The sequence below is a fragment of the Rhinatrema bivittatum genome, chromosome 2 (genome assembly GCF_901001135.1).
Source record: "Rhinatrema bivittatum chromosome 2, aRhiBiv1.1, whole genome shotgun sequence".
Lineage (NCBI taxonomy): Eukaryota > Metazoa > Chordata > Amphibia > Gymnophiona > Rhinatrematidae > Rhinatrema > Rhinatrema bivittatum.
In genome coordinates this window covers 295440759-295459528 of record NC_042616.1, presented here as the reverse complement: position 1 = coordinate 295459528, position 18770 = coordinate 295440759, and the positions used below count along the sequence as shown (strand labels likewise).

At 41.0% G+C, this 18770-nt stretch overlaps 1 protein-coding gene across 1 annotated transcript in view; it reads right to left on the bottom strand.

Annotated features, from left to right (window-relative positions):
- The window catches only part of SUSD5 (sushi domain containing 5), a 368081-nt gene that overhangs the window by 69747 nt on the left and 279564 nt on the right, over nucleotides 1–18770 (bottom strand). The window contains exons 5-6 of the mRNA XM_029587083.1: nucleotides 11329–11461; nucleotides 10076–10194 (exon numbers count right to left, since the gene is read on the bottom strand). Of these exons, the coding sequence (XP_029442943.1) occupies nucleotides 10076–10194; nucleotides 11329–11461 (252 nt within the window). The remainder of the gene's footprint in view (nucleotides 1–10075; nucleotides 10195–11328; nucleotides 11462–18770) is intronic.

The following is an 18770-nucleotide window of genomic DNA, read 5'->3' as shown; positions in this document are numbered from 1 at the left end:
CCCATGGTATCTACCCAGACGACCTTAAAACAGCCTCTATCAAACCACTCTTAAAAAAAACCGAACCTAAATGCCAGCAATCCTAATAATTTCCACCCTATTTCCAACCTCCCATTTATAGCCAAAGTTATGGAAAAATTAGTTAACACTCAATTATCTAATTACCTAGAGGATCACAACATTCTGTCCCCAAACCAATATGGTTTTCGCAAAGCTGCAAGCACCAAAACACTACTTCTCTCCCTTATGGACTTCCTACTCTCCGGCATCGATAAAGGTCAAGCTTTCCTACTAATCCTCCTTGACCTTTCGGCTGCCTTCAATACAGTCAGCCACCACCTCCTGCTAAAACAGCTGGCTAACATAGGAGTGACAGGCTCAGCACTGAATTGGTTTAAAACTTTCCTTGAGAACAGAGGATACAAAGTAAAAATTCATAACAAAGAATCCCACTATTTTCCATCCTCCCAAGGGGTTCCGCAGGGTTCCTCTCTATCACCCACGCTATTTAATATCTACCTGCTCACACTCTGCCAACTGCTCACGAAACTAAACCTGAAACACTTCCTCTTTGCAGACGATGTTCAGATCGTGATCCCTGTAAAAGAATCTATTACGAAAACATTAGAATACTGGGACAGCTGCTTAACAGAAATCAAACACCTCCTCACCAGCCTAAACTTAATACTCAATGCTTCAAAAACAGAATACCTGCTTATATCCCCAGAAAACTACAATACATCCTCAAAGCCACCATCTCTCCTTCAAACCTCACACGTAAGAGACTTGGGAGCCATCTTAGACAACCGTCTCAACCTTAAATCATTCATCAACCAAACTACCAAAGATTGCTTTCATAAACTGCATATCCTTAAAAGAATAAAGCCGCTTTTCCACACTCAGGACTTCAGAACAATTCTGTAAGCAATAATCTTCTCCAAGCTAGATTATTGCAACTCTCTACTACTGGGCCTCCCAGCTTCGCATACCAAACCCCTACAAATGGTACAGAATACAGCAGCCAGAATCCTTACAAACTCCAGGAGAATCGACCACATCTCACCAATCCTCAAAGACCTTCACTGGTTACCGATTCACTACAGAATTATGTACAAATCCATCACCACCATCTACAAGGTCATACATCAACATACACAGTTCAACTTACTAATTCCCTTCAAAAAACACACCTCCACCATACCCATTAGGGAATCTTACAAAGAATCGCTTCAGGTACCACACGCCAAAACTTACCAACACAAATCTCTCAGTGTCAGAGCGTTCTCGACAGCAGGCCCAACTTTATGGAACTTCATTCCAGCCGAACTGTGACAGGAACCCTGCCTAGTAACGTTCAGGAAAAGGCTAAAAACTTGGCTTTTTAAAAAAGCCTTCCCAAGCCTCGATTGAGAACCTTACCCAAAATCATAAACACTTTATCAAAAATGGATTTAATAAGAAAACACTAACTTCCCCATCTTTTCAATTACTGTGTTATTAATGTCATTTGTTATATATTTGCACTCTATTGGAATCAATTTTGATACCCTGTAAAATTTATATTGGAATCGATTTTGCTACTCTGTAAATATTTTGCTGCTCAATTATCTCCCCCTTTCTTTTCCAAATCCTAGTTTTTACCACCCTGTTTTATTGTAACTGCTACACTCTCCTAACCTTGTTCTTGTTCTGTGGTTTGAGTTCTCTCTACTTTACACACATTGTTAAATGTAAACCGGTTTGATGTGATTCCTGTCATGAAAGCCGGTATAGCAAAATAATAAATAAATAAATAAACAAACAAATAAATAAATAAATCTCACTGCCAAAATAAAAAATTCTGAGTTTCTGTCATTCTCTCTTTTGCTGAATTTTTTTTTCACATATTTCTGCTCTTGCCAGCAGGAATATAAGGCAAGAGAACATCGCAGAGACAGTACCAGCTAAATATTTTATTAGAAGTTTTTCATACAGTAGGTATAAAAGTTACCAGTATAAACTCAATAAGAAAAAAAAAAGCTTACAGATAAATTATTTGGATGAAAACAAAACTCTTCAGCTCTGTGTATGTCTGAACCTGAACTCCGATGGAAGAGAGAGTACCAGGAGCATGCTTCGGTAACAGATAGAACTAGCCCTTCTCCTAGAACACACATTTTCCCTGAGACTATGTAGCAGAACTTAAGGCATCCAGTAGTTGCCCAAATACAGCTATACAGAACTGGTATGATTTAGAGCATTGTACATTAAACATAACACCTTGAAATGCACACACAAAATGGGAAACAGTGCCATTCATGGACTGCATGTGTCATTAGTCTTTACCCCTACTTCATGTCTGGTTTGCCGTGATATAGAAGTTAGAGATGCATTGGATTTTGATATATCATAAATCTTAAATAATTTTACAGGTTAGCCTCCATCTCTGTGGTGAACCTAAATATTCCTGGCCACTTTCCCACCATAACTATTTAAGAACCCCAGTTAAAAAACATTCAGGAATCTCCAGAAGCCACAATACCATTTGCAGTAGCTAGTTTGACCAAAACTTATTGATTTATAGAAACATTGTATTATTTCTCATTTGTTTTAACCGGAGTCTTGGAAAGTTGTGATATCTTTTAAAGGACCATTACAAGGCAAAGAAGCCTGTGTGCTTGCCAAAGCTTCTATACTATAACTTTGGTTTATGCTGGTCCAGGAAAAGTTATCACAGCTTAAGATTCTAGTTTTCTCCAGGAGCAATACAGCTACTAGAACTCGTCCATTGGTATAAACTAATAATAATAATAATGATAAATAACCAGAAGGTGGTTCATTTTACATATTTTGTCACTGGATTTCATGATCTGTTTATTTAATTATGATTTTATCTCCATCATAAAAATTAAATAAATCCTTTGTTGGCTACATATAAACACTGACTGCTTAATGTGACCAGATATTATAAGGATTTTACAATTGTACTCTCCACTTCTTCCATTGTGTCAGAAGGCTTGGTACATCTGGTTCTATGTATGTGCAGATGGGGACATAAATCATGTATTTATTTTATTTACGCAATAAAAATTGACTACACGCCTCTTGTAATGAACAGCAATGCCTGGTACAGCAAATCAATCATCCTGGGTATAATATATTAGCCTGTCCCCAGAGGCATGCTTACCAGGCTCTCAAAGTCTGCTTTTATCAAGTTTTTATGTATTTCTGATGTGATATTGGTATTATTAGGTATTCTCTCTCACCTGGAATGCATCATCAGAAGCTATTTATTAACTTGTGGTACTTCAAAACGAAGCATTCCCCAGATTCAGCAGTCCTTTAATCGTAGCACAGAGCCAATCAGTCACAAAGTGGAATATGAGAAATTATCATATCCCTCCCCTAGGTTCCAAACCTATAACCATAGCGCTATGCTGCCTATGGTGCCTATGCTACATTAGTATTGTACAAAGGCTGGCTTAGGTGAACAAGATTACATTTACTTGGCGGGACTGTGCAGCAAAGCACTACCGAGGAGATCCCCATAGCATCCAGGCTTTGACTGGAAATGCTTATGGATGATTAGCATTTCAAAATATCAGCGGTTCATATAGCAATTCAATTATATTCCAACCAGAAGCCATCTTGTTTTCACACAAGCAAGTGCTTTGCTTAAGGATTTAGCAAATTTATTTAAAAGATGTTTATGGAACAATTTCAGGATCCTGGAAAATTGTGAATGCTTATCAATAAGGTTCAATAAACCTCTTGTCAAAAAAATGCCCACTTAAAGCAAAATCCAATCTGTGGAAAATGTAATGAACAACTAAACGAAATCAGTAATGGGGTTTGTGATGCAACAGATCCACACTGAATTTGAGCAGACAAGCAGCAGATTTCCATGAGATTCTATGGGGAATATTCTATGGATTTTGCCAACAGCTTCAAACTGTGTGGTTGAAGTTCAACATCAAATAATTCACATATCCCTGGTCAATATCAAGCACAATGTGATGAATGCTGTAATGTGGTCCACATGTGTATTAAACATAGGAATGCCAAAACAATGATACTGTAGCTACCAACACAGGGGTCTATATTCAGTCACTGGCTGGATTGCAAAGTTAGCCGGCTAACTTTGAAGGGATATTCAGTAGTACAGCCACAATATTGAATATAGATGGCTACCTTAAAGATAGCCAGATAAGTTTATCCAGATATCTTTAGGACAGTGCTACAGCACAATTAGAGTCAGCTGGATATGTGACTGGCTAACTCTGAATATCAGAGTTCGCCAGATAACTTAGCTGTTTAACCTAACTCCTCCCAGAAACGCACCCGGAACACCCCAAGTTATCCGGTTAAATGCCTGCTTTTGAATATTTCTCCCACTTACTTGGCTAAACCTTAGCTAGAGATCTCATTATCCAGCTAAACGTTTGCCAGGTAAATGGTTTAAATATTCAAAAGTCAGCATTAAACTTGTGAGTTATCCGGCTAAATGCCTCTGAATATGGACTTCATAGCCTATTATTACAAATAATTATTCTAAGGGGTAGATTTTAAAAGCACTGCGTGCGTAAATCCTGCTGGATTTACGCGCGCAGGGCACTCGCACGCCGGCGCGCCTATTTTGCCGGCGCACGCAAAGCTCTGGGACGCGCGTAAGTCCCGGGGCTTCATAAAAGGGGCGGGAGGGGGCTTGTCCGGGGCGTGTCAGCAGTCCGGGGGTGTGTCCGGAGCATGTCCGGGGGTGGTCTGAGGCGGGTCCAGGGGTGTGGCAACAGTTCAGGGGTGGGCCGGGAGGGCGGTCCCGAGTCCCCCGGCACTGCGGCCTGTGACTGGGGATGGCGCGGTAGCGCGCACAGGTTACGCCTGCCTCAAGCAGGTGTAACTTGTACAACAAAGGTAGGGGGGGGATTTAGGTAGGGCTGGGGGGTGGGTTAGGTAGGGGAAGGGAGGGGAAGGGAGGGGAAGGTGGGGGGACGCAGAAGGAAAGTTCCCTCCGAGGCCACTCCGATTTCCGGAGCGGCCTCAGAGGGAATGGAGGCAGGTTGCGCGGCTTGGATTTTATATGATATGCGCATATCTTATAAAATCTGGCATACTTTTGTTCACGCCGGTTGGATTTACGCGCACAGGGCTTTTAAAATCTACCCTTAAGTTTGTTACTTGGACTTAGAATGGATCAGAAACTGGTTGATAGCAGAGGATATTGGTAAATGGACTTGATGACAAGGAAAGAAGGGTGATCAATAGAGTGCCTCAGTGATCTCTTCTAATGCCTGTCCCTTCAGTATTTTAGTAGGAAAGCTCTGCAGATGACACTGAGATCTGTAACAGAGTAGACAGTTGTGAGGGAATAGACACAATAAGGAATGATTTAAGAAAGCTTGAAGAATGACTGAGTGCTTGGCAGCTAAATTTCAATGCAAAAAAGAAAAAAAAGTGCAGCATGTTGCATTTGGGGGATGCAGAAATCTGAGGGAGCGGCACCAGATGGGAGATGAAATATTGGTGAAACCACCATGCAGGAGAAAGGCCTTCAGGTGATTCTTTCTGATGATCTCAAGATAGTGAAACAGTGCAACAAGATGGTAGTTAGAGCCAGAAGAATGATGGGGTTCGTCATTCTTCATATTAAAAAAAGGAGGTGATGTAGGTTGTCGGTTAGACTATGGGAGCCTGCATATTCAAATTGCCGGAGTGAATCTGGCTGGAAAAGGAGGCAGAGACACCGTGAGGTGCCACTTTCCCCCTGCCAACCAGCAGGGAGAGAATCACACAAGGGTGACGGGATCATGGAGAGAAAGGATTGCGGAGGAAGAGGAGAAAGGACTAGGGAGGGGTGCATAAAATTAAAACTGGGATTGGGGATGGGGGGGTAGTGCCCCCAGTGCCCACCTATAATGCTGAACCTGGATTTAAGGAATTAAATATGTATATCTAAATGGGAAGGAAAGAAAGAGGGAATGATTTAGACATTTGACCACATCACCCCAGTTCTGATGGCTCTCCATTGGCTTCCTGTTCAGTCAAGAATATATTATAAAGTTCTAGCAATAATACACAACAACATTAACCTGAACAATAACGATCTTCTAGGAATAACATTTAAACCTCCCATCCCCTGACAAACTCTCAGATCACAGAACAAAGGCCTCCTAGAAATTCCGAACTTAAGAGGCTCCCATCTAACACTAACTAGAGATAGAGGGATCTCAGTCGCCAGCCCAAAACTATGGAATTCCATGCCAGAAGAACTTCGAACACTAACTGATAAAAAGAAATTCAAAAGCGACTTAAAAACCTGGCTATTCAATAATGCCTTCTACTTGACTGATACACCCAGTTCCCCATGACTCAGATAACATTAATAATTCTTGAACAATAGCCCCCCCCCCCACCTTGATAACCCTTTATTCCAGCTCTATTTCTACGTTAGAAGTCTACATTTGTATTACTTCCATTTCTATGAATGTCTTTCCTCTTTATAACACTCATTTTATTTATGAATGTTTTTCCGGTAAACCGTTATGAACTAGTGATTCTCACATGGGATGGCGGTATACAAAACATTGAAATAAATAAACATTGAAAGACCTTAAAGGTATACAGTAAATAATGCATGAGTAGCAAACCTTTTTCAGTGAAAGGAAACTCTACAATAAGAGGTAATGTTGCAGTATGAGACTTAAAGGGAGAAGGCAGTAAAACATATTTTTCATGAGTGCATGGAACAGCCTTCTTGTGAAGGCAGTGGAAGTAAAAAACAGCTGAACAATTACTTAAGTGCCTCCACAATTGCAGGTGATGAAGAGAGTATAATAGTTTTTCAGACCCTCCTCATTTGGAGGTTTCTTGCATGGAAAGTCATTTCTGTATAGCATAGTTGCTCAGAAGGTTCCCTGTTTTCTGTCTTTTTGCTCTTCTCCAGAGAAGGCAGCTAGGGTTCAAGGTTGGAGCATCTAAACCTTCAAAGGCGAGAGAGCAGACCTTTGAGACCAGGAAGATTCTGAGTGAAAGAATCAGCAGGTGATCTTTAGTGAAAAGAAGTAGGTCTTCTACTCTTTGTTTCAAATGGAGATTATTCTATCTGTGGTGGCAACGTGGATTTACATTCTGGAGCAGAGGAAAGCTGCCAGGTATGTGAATCTGCCCTAACCAGTTTCTGTACCAGAGTATGGATGCAGAAGCCCATCAGTGAGTGTTGGCCCCTCAGTTCTCAAATGTGCCCCTAAGTCAAGAGAATAAGTGAACCAGAGGTTGCACAGTAATAGAATTCAAGAGAGAATGGGATAAGCAAAGAGAAGTTTTAATTGTGAAGAAGTGAAGGGAAAGCCAGAGATCAACCATGATCATAATATTGCAAATATAAGTAATTGAGCAGATTAGAACAGTCTTCAGTTCTTCAACAGTTGCCATATTCTATTTCTGTGTTTGAACGAATAATAATATTGGATAAACTATTCTGCCCAATTAGACTAACCAATGTATAGTCTGAATTTAGGGAGTTTGGATCCACTCAAGAAGACCCATTTGTCAGATCCTACCTATGCATCATGCACCCAATAATCAGTGCCACTTAGCTAGATAAGTTCAGACTTATTCGGCTAAGTGGTGGCATTTGAATATTCAGCCATGTTCAGTGGCCACTACTTATTTATTTATTTATTTTTGATTTTTATATACCGATGTTCCTGTATAATAGCCAAATAACTATTTATTCATATAAGTCAAGGGCGAGGTATGGCATATTCTAGGGCATAGCTACTAATCTGGCTAATTTAGCCAGATAATTAGCAATATTCAGACTTATGTGGCTAAGTTAGCTGGATGTTAAACCTGCTATTGAGCAGGGCTAAAGTTAAGCCAACTAAGCATATCCGTCCAACTCAAACCTATCCAGGTATATTCAGCAGCATTGCCATACTGCTGAATATCCCAGCTAAGTTAACAGGATATGTTTAACTGGCTAACTTTCTTAGCTGGATATTCTTTGAACATGGACCTCCATTTTTCTCTACCCAGCAACAGCAGAGAAAAAAAGGAGACAGTTGTGCTGTCTGCAGGCTATGCTGCATAATGTGTGCATTCTGGGGAGCCAATGGCCAGGAGTAGAGACAAAGTGCATACAATTGTGTAAAAGAAATAGATGAGACTGGATTTGTGTTTGCCCAGCAACATCTCAGATCCATCAAGGAAGGACAGAAGGACTGATCGGAGGGACACAGGCGGGTGACTGGGAGAGGGCAAACAAGAATAGCAAGAATAAAAAGTTTACTTAAAGGGATTGACATTGAGAGAGTATCAGGTCCTTCTGGATACAGATTCTTGTAGTCCCCATTACTGCCAGAATTGGGAAAGAGGCTGCCATATTTCAATTTCAGAGGTGGTATGGGGACAAATGTGAGCCAGAGCTAAGACAGCAGCAAAATCTATGAAAATGAGTGAAAATGATGAGAAGGCACATGACACCCAGCAGGAATTTGTGAGGAGCAGGTTTGGTTTGTATTGGAGAAATTTTGAGCAGACTGGAAGCTAAATTCATATGTGGTGGGAATGCACTGAAAAGCAAACATTTTGGAAAAAAATTAGAGATAGCAAATAATATAACATGATCTTGTTTGGGTAATATTCCTTTACAATATATTAAATTTTGCCTTCTAAAATGTCCTAACTTCTCCTTTTACCCTCGCCATAGTTTAAAAAGAGTTTTCATGTACCCCAATATTTATAAGGACTCTCATTTCTAACCCACATTAATTTCTTCATCGATTAAAATGTCCTGCAATCTCATATGTCAATCTTCTACACTCAGCATCAGAGAATCTTTCCACTTGGCAGCAACTGTCAGTCTGGCCGCAATTATCATGAATGATAACAATTTATTTCCCAATCTGTAAACTCCTAGTTTCAGCTTTCCCAAGAAAAGAATATCTGGGGCTCACAGCAATTCCACAGATGTTGTATTTGAGTTTAACAAACAACTAGATACTAAAAGAAGAACCTTCAGCTTTAAATGATTATGTGATGACATCTATGTTATAGCTTGATTGCTGTAACTTGAATGGTGTTGCCTTAATTTGTTGTTTTGTTATATGGAATTCAAATAAAAAGAAAGATATTAAAAAAAAAAAAAAAGGTTGGAGAAATGAGACAAGTTAGAGAAAGTGAGAAGCTGGAGACCAAAAAGCTGGTGCTCTAAATAGGTTAGGAGGAAAGGAAGATGCTGGGAAGGGAAATGTTGAGAAAAGAAATAAGCTAGGCGGAGAAGCTGAATGCAAGGATAACAGAGAAGTCCACTGGGGAAAGACTTAAAGGCTAAGAGGTTGAGAAAGATGAGCAAAAAGTGGTATGGGAGGGAGGGAGGGAGGGAGAGGCAAGCACCAGCAGAGGGGGGAAGAGATTGGTGAGAGGACAGGAAGGGGAGAAAAAAAATAAAACTGGTAACTGAGTGGAAAGATTAAAAGACAGCAAAAAAAAGATTAGCAACAAATAACAGGAATTAAGAAAAAGCAGAACAAATAGTGGGGGGGCTACATTTCCTACAAGAAAATAGCTGTCATGAACTTGGCTAACAGTTGTTTCAACTAAAGAGTTACTAGTTTGGGGGATTTGAGCTAACAGGCCTGAACCACTGTGACAGCTTATAGTATGTTACACTTCTATTAAAAACACAGGATAATTAGAGAATGCATGCTAAACTAAATGTGTGAGAGACTCACGTGCACCTCATAAGAATCTCAGAGCCTTGCATCCTGCACTGACAGCAGGGCCCATGTGTTTAGCAATAGCCCCAGTATGATAGTCTAATAATTGGCTGTGTATAGATCTTCCTTATAGATACAATGGCTCTATTTACTAAGGATTTGTTCCGTTTAGTCTCTGGGTACAATTCCTTTGTAACCTGATCCAAAACGTATATATTTTTACCTGAATAGTTATGAATGAGTGCATGATGATGTTACTGAACTCAAATATAATGACAAAATAAAGAAAGCAGTTCAAATCTGCACAACCACGAGAAGCCTAGTGCTGCTAGATCAGCATACACAACTATATGTGTTTTCAGGGACACGGCAACACTGACCTTCATCCTTTACACAAAAGGCATCGTATCTGTCACTTGGACTTGCATCGGTTTCAGTTTTAACATTGATGGCTTTCAAATTCAGCGGCCCACTTCCTGACTTGCTACAAACAGTTGTCCTGAAACAAAGTAATTATAAAAACATAGTTAGGAAATAGTGGAGAAAACGCACAAGGAAAGCCCAATTATGGTGAATCTCAATCACTTGTCTTCACTTCAGGCACAAGCTACCGGACACGTTCATATCAACCTCTAACTCAGAATCGCAGAACTGTTTAGAGAACTTGGAAAAAAAGATCCTGTCCGGCAGTAATTGATGTTCTCTGCTACGGAAAGGAAGTGAGGGGAAGACAGAATATTTATTTATTTTTATTTTATATATAATTTAATGTGCATCAGTATCAGTCTGAAGGGTACAGAACTCTGCTCTTCAAGGGTGGCCAGCAGTTCTAATTTTCAGGATACTTACAATGATATGCATAGCATTTACTTGCATGTAGAGGTTCCATTTTATGGTTAATTTACTCATTGTGGTCATCCTGAAAACTAGGTCTGTTGGTGGCCCCTAAACACTGGAGTTTGATATTTATGAAAAAAGTAATGTGTATGCAGAATGTTTGGACTTCGGTGAAACAGAGCTGAACATGCAGTACTATATTAAGAACATGTTTCTGCAAGTCCCCACCATAACCTCACTTCATAACTCTGAAGCGTAAGATGATCAAGACTATCATAAGCTTTTCGTCACATCATGTAGCCCATTCATAATTCATCGGTCATGAGGCATGTTAATTCTAAACAAATCACTGAAGCAATATGTAATATAAAACTTTAATGAGAGAAAGGCAGAGTTAAAAAGAATACTAGTTTTCTGTCAAAAGTTTGTAATAAATGAAGTGCAATACTATAATAACAAAGTAGAGCACTAAGTGATAACTTCATTCTAGAATAAATAATAGGGCCACAGAAATGATTAGGTCCATTTCATGTGCACGACTCCTCAGATAAAGAAGCAGGCAGATAGCACTATGTTTAGCAGTAGGCACAATATCACAGGAGACCAGATTCCAGCAGTGCAACCTTGAGACTCTACCAGGAGAGGCTGCTGACACTGGCATACTGAAGGTGCATCAGTCTTTGATGTACGAAGTACCTGATGATCTGAATTAAGGGTACATGGGAAAAGGGGTGCTCTAGTAGCTGATGGATGGATCGCGCTGGTTTGTCTTGTGGCTGAGGTTTAGGTCTCCTGCCTGGCACGGCTAGTGGCTCCTGTAAATTCTAGAGGTGGTTTACTATATGGGAGACCCTGAAGAGTCTCCTTGGAGGAGGCTTCTCTTTGGCCAGTAGGACGTTTTGGGTTGTCTAGTGTGACCACGAGTGTAGCTGGGGAAAAAATACAGTGGGGGAAAAAAGGAGAAGAGCATTCATTGAAAAAATTATATGAATTTATTCATGAATCAGAAGAACTGCGGAGGTTGTGGGATCTGTCTCAGACTCTGCGACGTTCATGGGAAGCTATCTATCTGTCCCTTGATAAAAAAACATTTGAGTTTCGGTAAAAATGATTAAAACATTGGTCTTTTTGTACAGTTTTAAGGTCCACGGATAAACACTGGTTCCCAAGCCACTCTTCAAGTGGTAGCAGCAAGGACAGCATAGTGATGAAGTGCTAGGATTGCAAAATATATTAGGATCCTGTGTGGATTAACACTGCAACAAAGTAATGTGCGGCAATTAATTATACTGAACAATACTGTTTTAGAGAAATTTTAATGCTCAATGTGCACACAACAATTGTGCACAACAGGTCAACTATAGAGTAAAATAAGTCATCAAACAAGCCCCGACACGGCCGTGGTTCGCGTCAGGCTGCGTCAGGGGGACCAAGTCCAAGATTTCTTGATAACAGTGAAATCAACAGCTCAAGTCGCGGCGGATCCGTGGTAATGCAGCAGTAAGACCCAGACTTCAAATGAAGAGAATCCCGGAGGAACTATCTTCTTGTACTTAGGGAAGTGTGAAGGGAATGAAGATAAGTATCTTCTCTGGAATCATCGTGAGACAGCACGGAAAATTCAAAGGACGGACCCGAAGGTCTCAAAAAACTTACGTATTGATGGGGTTACATGTGTGCGGACGGCTATATACTATTAAGTTTCTGCAGCCGAGCCAGGCGTCTTGAAAAGGTAAAAACTCTTGCACACAAGAGTATAATTAATTGCCGCACATTACTTTGTTGCTGTTTATCTAAATGTGTGTGCTCTTTACTCCGCTCTGTCTGTGTGGATTAACACTGCTACATAAATCACTAAATTATTGATATAAGTTAATTGTAGAATGAGTTCACTACCAATTACAACTGGAAACCTCTGTACTTTTAAGTTCAAATTTCAAAACCTTTGAAATCTTAGACAACATCTTACAGGAAGTGATGACTACTGGGTGTATGGTACAAATGTTCAAAGATATCACATGCTATAGCCAAACAGAATGGCCAAAAAAAGGAGCCCCCCTCTTGTGAATATTTTCACCATGGATGCACCGTGGGAGCACAGGGCCAAGGGGCTTTGGGTCTGCACCCACCTGAGAAAAGGTGGCAGTGCATGAGATGGACACTGTCTCTGTTTCGTTACCTTCAGTTTTTATACAGTTTGTATGTCACTTGCACAAAGGTGAGAAAGCCACAGTCTGAATGGGCATTTTCTGCCGACTGCTACAGCTTGGAAATTGCATGGTGGCCCAGATTACTCAGCAACACTATTCAGCTCAAAAAGCAACTTTAGGGCGGAGCACTTTAAACATTGGCCCCTATTCAGTAACGGCTTTCTCCCTTTCTGGGTCTTGGAGAAAAACAGCTACTGAACAGCATCTATTCAGTGTTATGCTGCCAGCATGAAAGTTACTTCACCTAATCTCTGACCTTTCCTGCCTTAAATATTATTTCATTATAATAGTAGAACCCACTCTCACACTGAAGTCCTTTCTCCGGGCAAAAGCATCACTAAGGCATATAAAAAGAGTTTCAAGATATCAGGAAAAAAGCATTCTCCCACCCTTAACCTATATCAGAAAGGTGCAATAAAACAAACTGAACAGAAAAGAGATCATATTCATGCATTTAATACCACTTCTGTCTCACTTCATTGTAATCTATTTTGCGAACTTTTATAAATAAGAAAAGACTGGAATACTTCTTTAGAGAAATGTAGTTATTAGAATATTCTTGCTGCTTAGTGATTTTTTTTTTAAATTATAGAAGGAGCTGTGCTTAACTGAAACATACTGGAAAGGAACAAAAAAGTCATAAAAAGTGCATTATCTCAGGGAATTCGTCACTACAGAACTCCCTGCATGAGGGTTTCAAAGACACAGGAGAGGCTATTTGTTGTGTAGAAAGAAGGTGGATTGCCTTCAAGACCTGGGTCCATTCATGTAAGCCCATGAAGCCCCCAGCAGCACTGTCTTGGGAGACCCTGAGCTTGTCAGATCTCAAATATTAAGGAGGGTCAGGCCTGGCTAACACTTGCATGAGCAAAGAACCTGCTGCTGTGGGCAATGGAAGGCAATAATAAACTACTGCAGTATCCTAGTAAGAATGTCACAGTCACCACATGTTCCAGTGTACCTATGACAAATACCAGGACCTAAAAATTATACTCTTTAGATTAAGAGCACCTACTTTGGAGCCTCTTTTTACTTTGATGTTCCATTCTGACAATATCAGTGAGCTGAAGCACACTGTGACAACATCGAGCATTGTCAGAGTCACCCTGCCATTAGCTGCAGCTTCACGATTTACTGTGCATTCAAGAATTTCAGTGCAGTATTATACAGTGCCTCATTTTTTTCCTGAATCATGATTGACATGCTAAAGGTTTATCTGTTTACAAAACTGACTTTTATTGTGCTTTCAATTTTAGAAGGTTTGTTTGTAATATGTAATTTTATGTTTTAGTTTTGAATGTGCTGTTGTTCCCCACTGAGGTACGTGGCTCAGTGGGTTATACATTTTATGAGTAAAATAAATAGATACACTGATGAAGCCCCTGATATGAACTTGATTATTTACAGTAAAATACAAAAAAAAATATGGTTAGGTTGCATTATCAAGGAAAGATTCATTTCAGTTATATAATGGAAAGACCATGTGAAATTTTGCAGCAGAGCTATTAACTATTTTAGAAACCAATCAGTTGGTACTTAAAAATAAAATAATTAAGATCTCCCTTTTTGTTCAGATTTATGTTTCATTGCAATGACACCCCAGTTTTTAAAAGCTCTTCCTGCATAGCTCTTCCCACCATCATGCATCTAAGGAAAAGTCATGGCACTTCTGCACAGACCCTTACCAGAACACCATGCAGGCAATGCACTAAAAAAATCTAATACAGAAGTACAGGGCATCAATCTGCAGCCTCACAGAAAAAGCATTTTCAAATGGGGCCACTATAAAATATACACCCCTTTTATTACAAAAAAAAGTATAAAATTAAAAAATATATACATTAGGAAAAAAGAGGAGCTAAGAGTAAGATATAAAAGAGGTAACCAAGCCGAGGCATAGACAAGTTGGAATTTTGAAAAATCCAGCTAGCACAACTGCTTCATGAGACAGAACGCTGAGTGGTAAGCCAGCCCCGCGGACCAGTGGCAGTGTGTATATTTGAACTTGGGACTAGAAACAGAAAGGAAACAGAGATTACGGCCCCTGGAAATAAAGGAGTCCTGGGCATTGGATAACAGTGACACCTACTGACTGCCACAAGGGAGACATGACACACAACCCTAAGCCACAAGAATATTTTTATTTTACTCAGTTTAATATAGGGGAGTTGAAAGAGATGAATTGGTATAAAATTCCAGCTTTCTTAACCCAAGTAAAGGAATTATTATAGCACTTCACCTTCTTCATAAAGGAACTGCTGCCAACTTTCATTGGAGCCAAGCAGAGTGAATAGAATGGCATCAAACATAATTATGCTTCAGATATAACATCATGATGAGATATAATACATAATGGTATCTCTCAGGGTAGTGTCTCTAGATGGGTCTGTTTTGCACATACCGTGACAGGAATCAACATCACTCTTAAGCCAAGATATGTTGCATACAATCCTAATCTCAGTGGTACCAGACAGAAAGGGGGGGAGGGGGGGAGGCAGTCAGGCTGCCACTAACATTTCACAGCCTGTTGGGCTATGCAACCTAGATCCCAAAGTGAGCCTTGGGACGCCCTTTTAGAACACTTTTGGGAGACTAGGGTGCTTGGAGAGGCTGCGGAAGGAGTTCATAATTCCTCCCTTTTTTCAAGAGTCTGCTGGTAAATATGTGTTAGGGATGTGCATTTGTTTAAAACAAATGGGCATCCCAAAACAAACTGGGTCTAATTCATTTCTTTCAGGAGACCCCGAAACAAATTGAGAGGGATCTCCTAATTAAACAAATCTGATTGATTTCATCCATTTACCCCATTCATTTCTAGGGCCATTAAAGTCTATGGACAATAACAGGTGCAATACAGTCAGTAGGAATTGTTACAGTACAGCTATTAGCAGCCAGCCCAGTGAGTCATGTATGCTTTGTCAGACGTTGGCAAGACTCATTATCAAAGAGATCACAGTGAAGCATTTTTCTAAACCAACTAATCACCGTTCTGTGGATCCAGGGTCACTGATGTTGAAGACTGAGCATGCTTTCCTTCTGAAATCATTGTCATGTCTATCTGCTGCTTGATACACTGGGCCCAGTACCACCATAGGGGGCTTGCTGCCTCATGGCTAGCTGTCAAACCCCTAACACCACCATGGAGGACTTGCTGGCATAAGCCTACCTGCCATGCCCCTAATTAAGGGGAGGACAAATTACAGTCTGCAGGCCAAATCCAGCTCATCCTTACCTTCCCTTCCAGTCCATCAAGTCTTTAAAAAATAGAATTAGCTGTGGCCCACCAAGTCTTTTGAAACCTGAAGAGGCCTGAAGACTGACCACAGTGGATCCTATACTGTGATGGCAAAAAAGGACCTGCTGCAGCAAAGCCACCACAGATGCTATCTCACGACAGCTAAGGAGAAGGCCTGCAGCAGCAAGGGCCATGAATCTCATCTTGCAGCAGCTGAAAGATAAGGCCTGCATCAGTGAGACCACCACAGATCCCATCCTGCAGCAGAGAAGAAGAGGCCTTGCATCATGCAGAGGCCAAAGGAGAAGATCTGCTGCAGTGAGGCTGCCACAGACCCCCATCTCTCGGTGGCCTAAGGAGATGGCCTGCTGCAGCGAGACCACTGTGGATCCCATCTTATGGCAGCCAAAGAAGGGAGTCTGGAATTAGCTGAAGATGCTTTATATGTGTGCATGTGAGAGTGGGAGCCTGTGCATATGTGGTGAAAATGGTAGCATGTGTGCATGAGAAAGAGAGAGACAGTGGGAGCCTGTGTCTATATGGAAGCCTCTATGTGTGAGTGGTAGACTGAAAGCTTGTATGTGTGGGGGGCAGGGGCACAGCATGCGAGAATGAGAGCTTGTGTGAGAGAGCATGTAGGAGAGCTTGTTTGTGTGTGAGAAAATATGAGTAAGAGATTTATGTGCATTTGTGGGAGAATATGTAAGAGTAAGCTTGTGTGTTGGTGAACATGTTGAGTATGTGTGGGAAAGCATGTGAGATTAAGAGCTTATATGTGTGTGATAGAGAACATATGAGAGAGAGAGCTTGTGTGCATGTGTGAGCATGTGAGTAAATATATGTGTGTCTGGGAGAGCATGCAAGAGTGAGTGTGTCCGTGTGTATGTGTGTGGGGGGGAGCGCATATGAGTAAGCATGTGAGAGTGAGAGCTTGTATGAGTGGAAGAGCATGTAAGAAAGAGAGTTTGTGAGTATGTGTATGAGGAGCCTGTGGGAAAGCTTGAACCTGTTTTGGTGTGTGAGGGAGGAAGGGAAGAAGATAGGAGGAGAGAAAAGAAATGGAAAGAGAAGAGAGACCCTGAAAAGGAATTAGGAAAAGACCAACAAAGGAAAAGTGGAAAAAAGAGATAGCAGCAGTCGATTAGAAAAAAATGATTAGACAACAAAGGTAAAATATAGCATATATATATATATATATATATATATATATATATATATATATATGCTATCTTTGGGAATGTGCATTTGTTATATTTTTGTATTTTGCTTTTTCTTTAAAGGTCCACTAGTCTGTTTTTTCAGGCTTTCTAATTTGGTTTTGTCAGCATGTTTCTGTTTCTAATTCATAGTTTCTTATTTCTGTATTAGGTAAGGGTCAGTCTGTGTTCCGTCTTTGTGGCAGTTCCTCTGTAGAAATTGTTAGCAGTCCAGCATGTTCTGTTATTCCAATAGGTTGTATATTAGTGTTCTGGGGACTAGTGTAATATTTGCATTGCTGCCTCTTCATAAATAAGTTTGATGCTGTTCAAGTCCTGAGAGTCAGTGCTGTAATTATATGGTATGGCAAGGTTTTAAGTGTCTTTTTTCACAGGGGATTGTAGTACAGTTTACAATGTGTTTAACAGTAAGGGATTCCGTTTTACTGAGTTGACACCAGCATTTGAATATATATAATTTTTTGCATGTTGAATTGTAATATGCACTGTCCTAATTCTGCTGTGCTCCATACTTATGATTATTGCTATTTTATTGTAGTTATGATATGCTTTTAATGATGAACTCCAAGGGACACCCCCCCCCCCCCCCCCCACCCGGCCCCATCATGGACAACAATGGCCCTAGCACAAAAAAGTTTGACCACCCCTACCCTAATTCCATCATGGAGTATTGCTGCTGGCACATGCCTACTGTTATAATCTGGTGTGGTTGTGGACCCTGGACCGTAATGAGAGTTGGTTCCACCCACAGGGAGGAGCCCTGTGGGGATTCACTGCGGTAGGCGTGGCCTCAGTAGAGATGGACACAGATGAGACAGACTTTATTGTACTGGATTGTGGGAAATACCCACAGCATGGAGAGAAGACACTGTCTGAAGTAGTAAAGCAGCTCAATGCAGATATCCCTGTACTGGCCCGCAAAGCGGGGTATGCCAGGGAAGTCTTCTCCTGATGGTAACTCTCTGGAGGGATCCGGTAGTGGCCTGTAGCGATCGCGTAGTTTTTAAAGATCTACCCCTATAAATGTAGGAGTTAGCAATCTGTAATAATCCGCTATGCTGATGGGAGGAGCAATCAGATAGGGGAGTATCAATCTGTAATAATACTGATGTTAGTTGTGGGTGGATCCTTGGGCCGGTGGCAGATGACCACGCCCCCCCGGGGAAGATCCCGAGAGGGACCACCAGCTAGGCTTAGAGTATGGAGACAGACACACACTAGTTCTTTTATTAAACAGGTTTTGAAACCACCAGAGGTGGCAGTAGTGAGCTGAAGTGCCCGGCAGGGCTGAAGCCCCTCAGATACTGGAACAGTGATCCCAGGATGGCTGAGCTGTTGAGAAACTGTAGACAATGAGTAGGCAGGGTATGCAGAGTTCATGAACAGAACTAGATGACAACACTCACAATAATGGTCTCGGAGAGGCTCAGCAGTTGGGAAGGGTAGGCCCTCGAGGAGCGAGTACCTGGTTCCAGGGAAAGCTTTGAGAGAGCAATGGCAACTCACGATGATGTAGGCAGTGATAGCTCAGCAGAGAGTCAGGAACGAGGGCCCTCCAGGAGCGAGTACTGGTTCC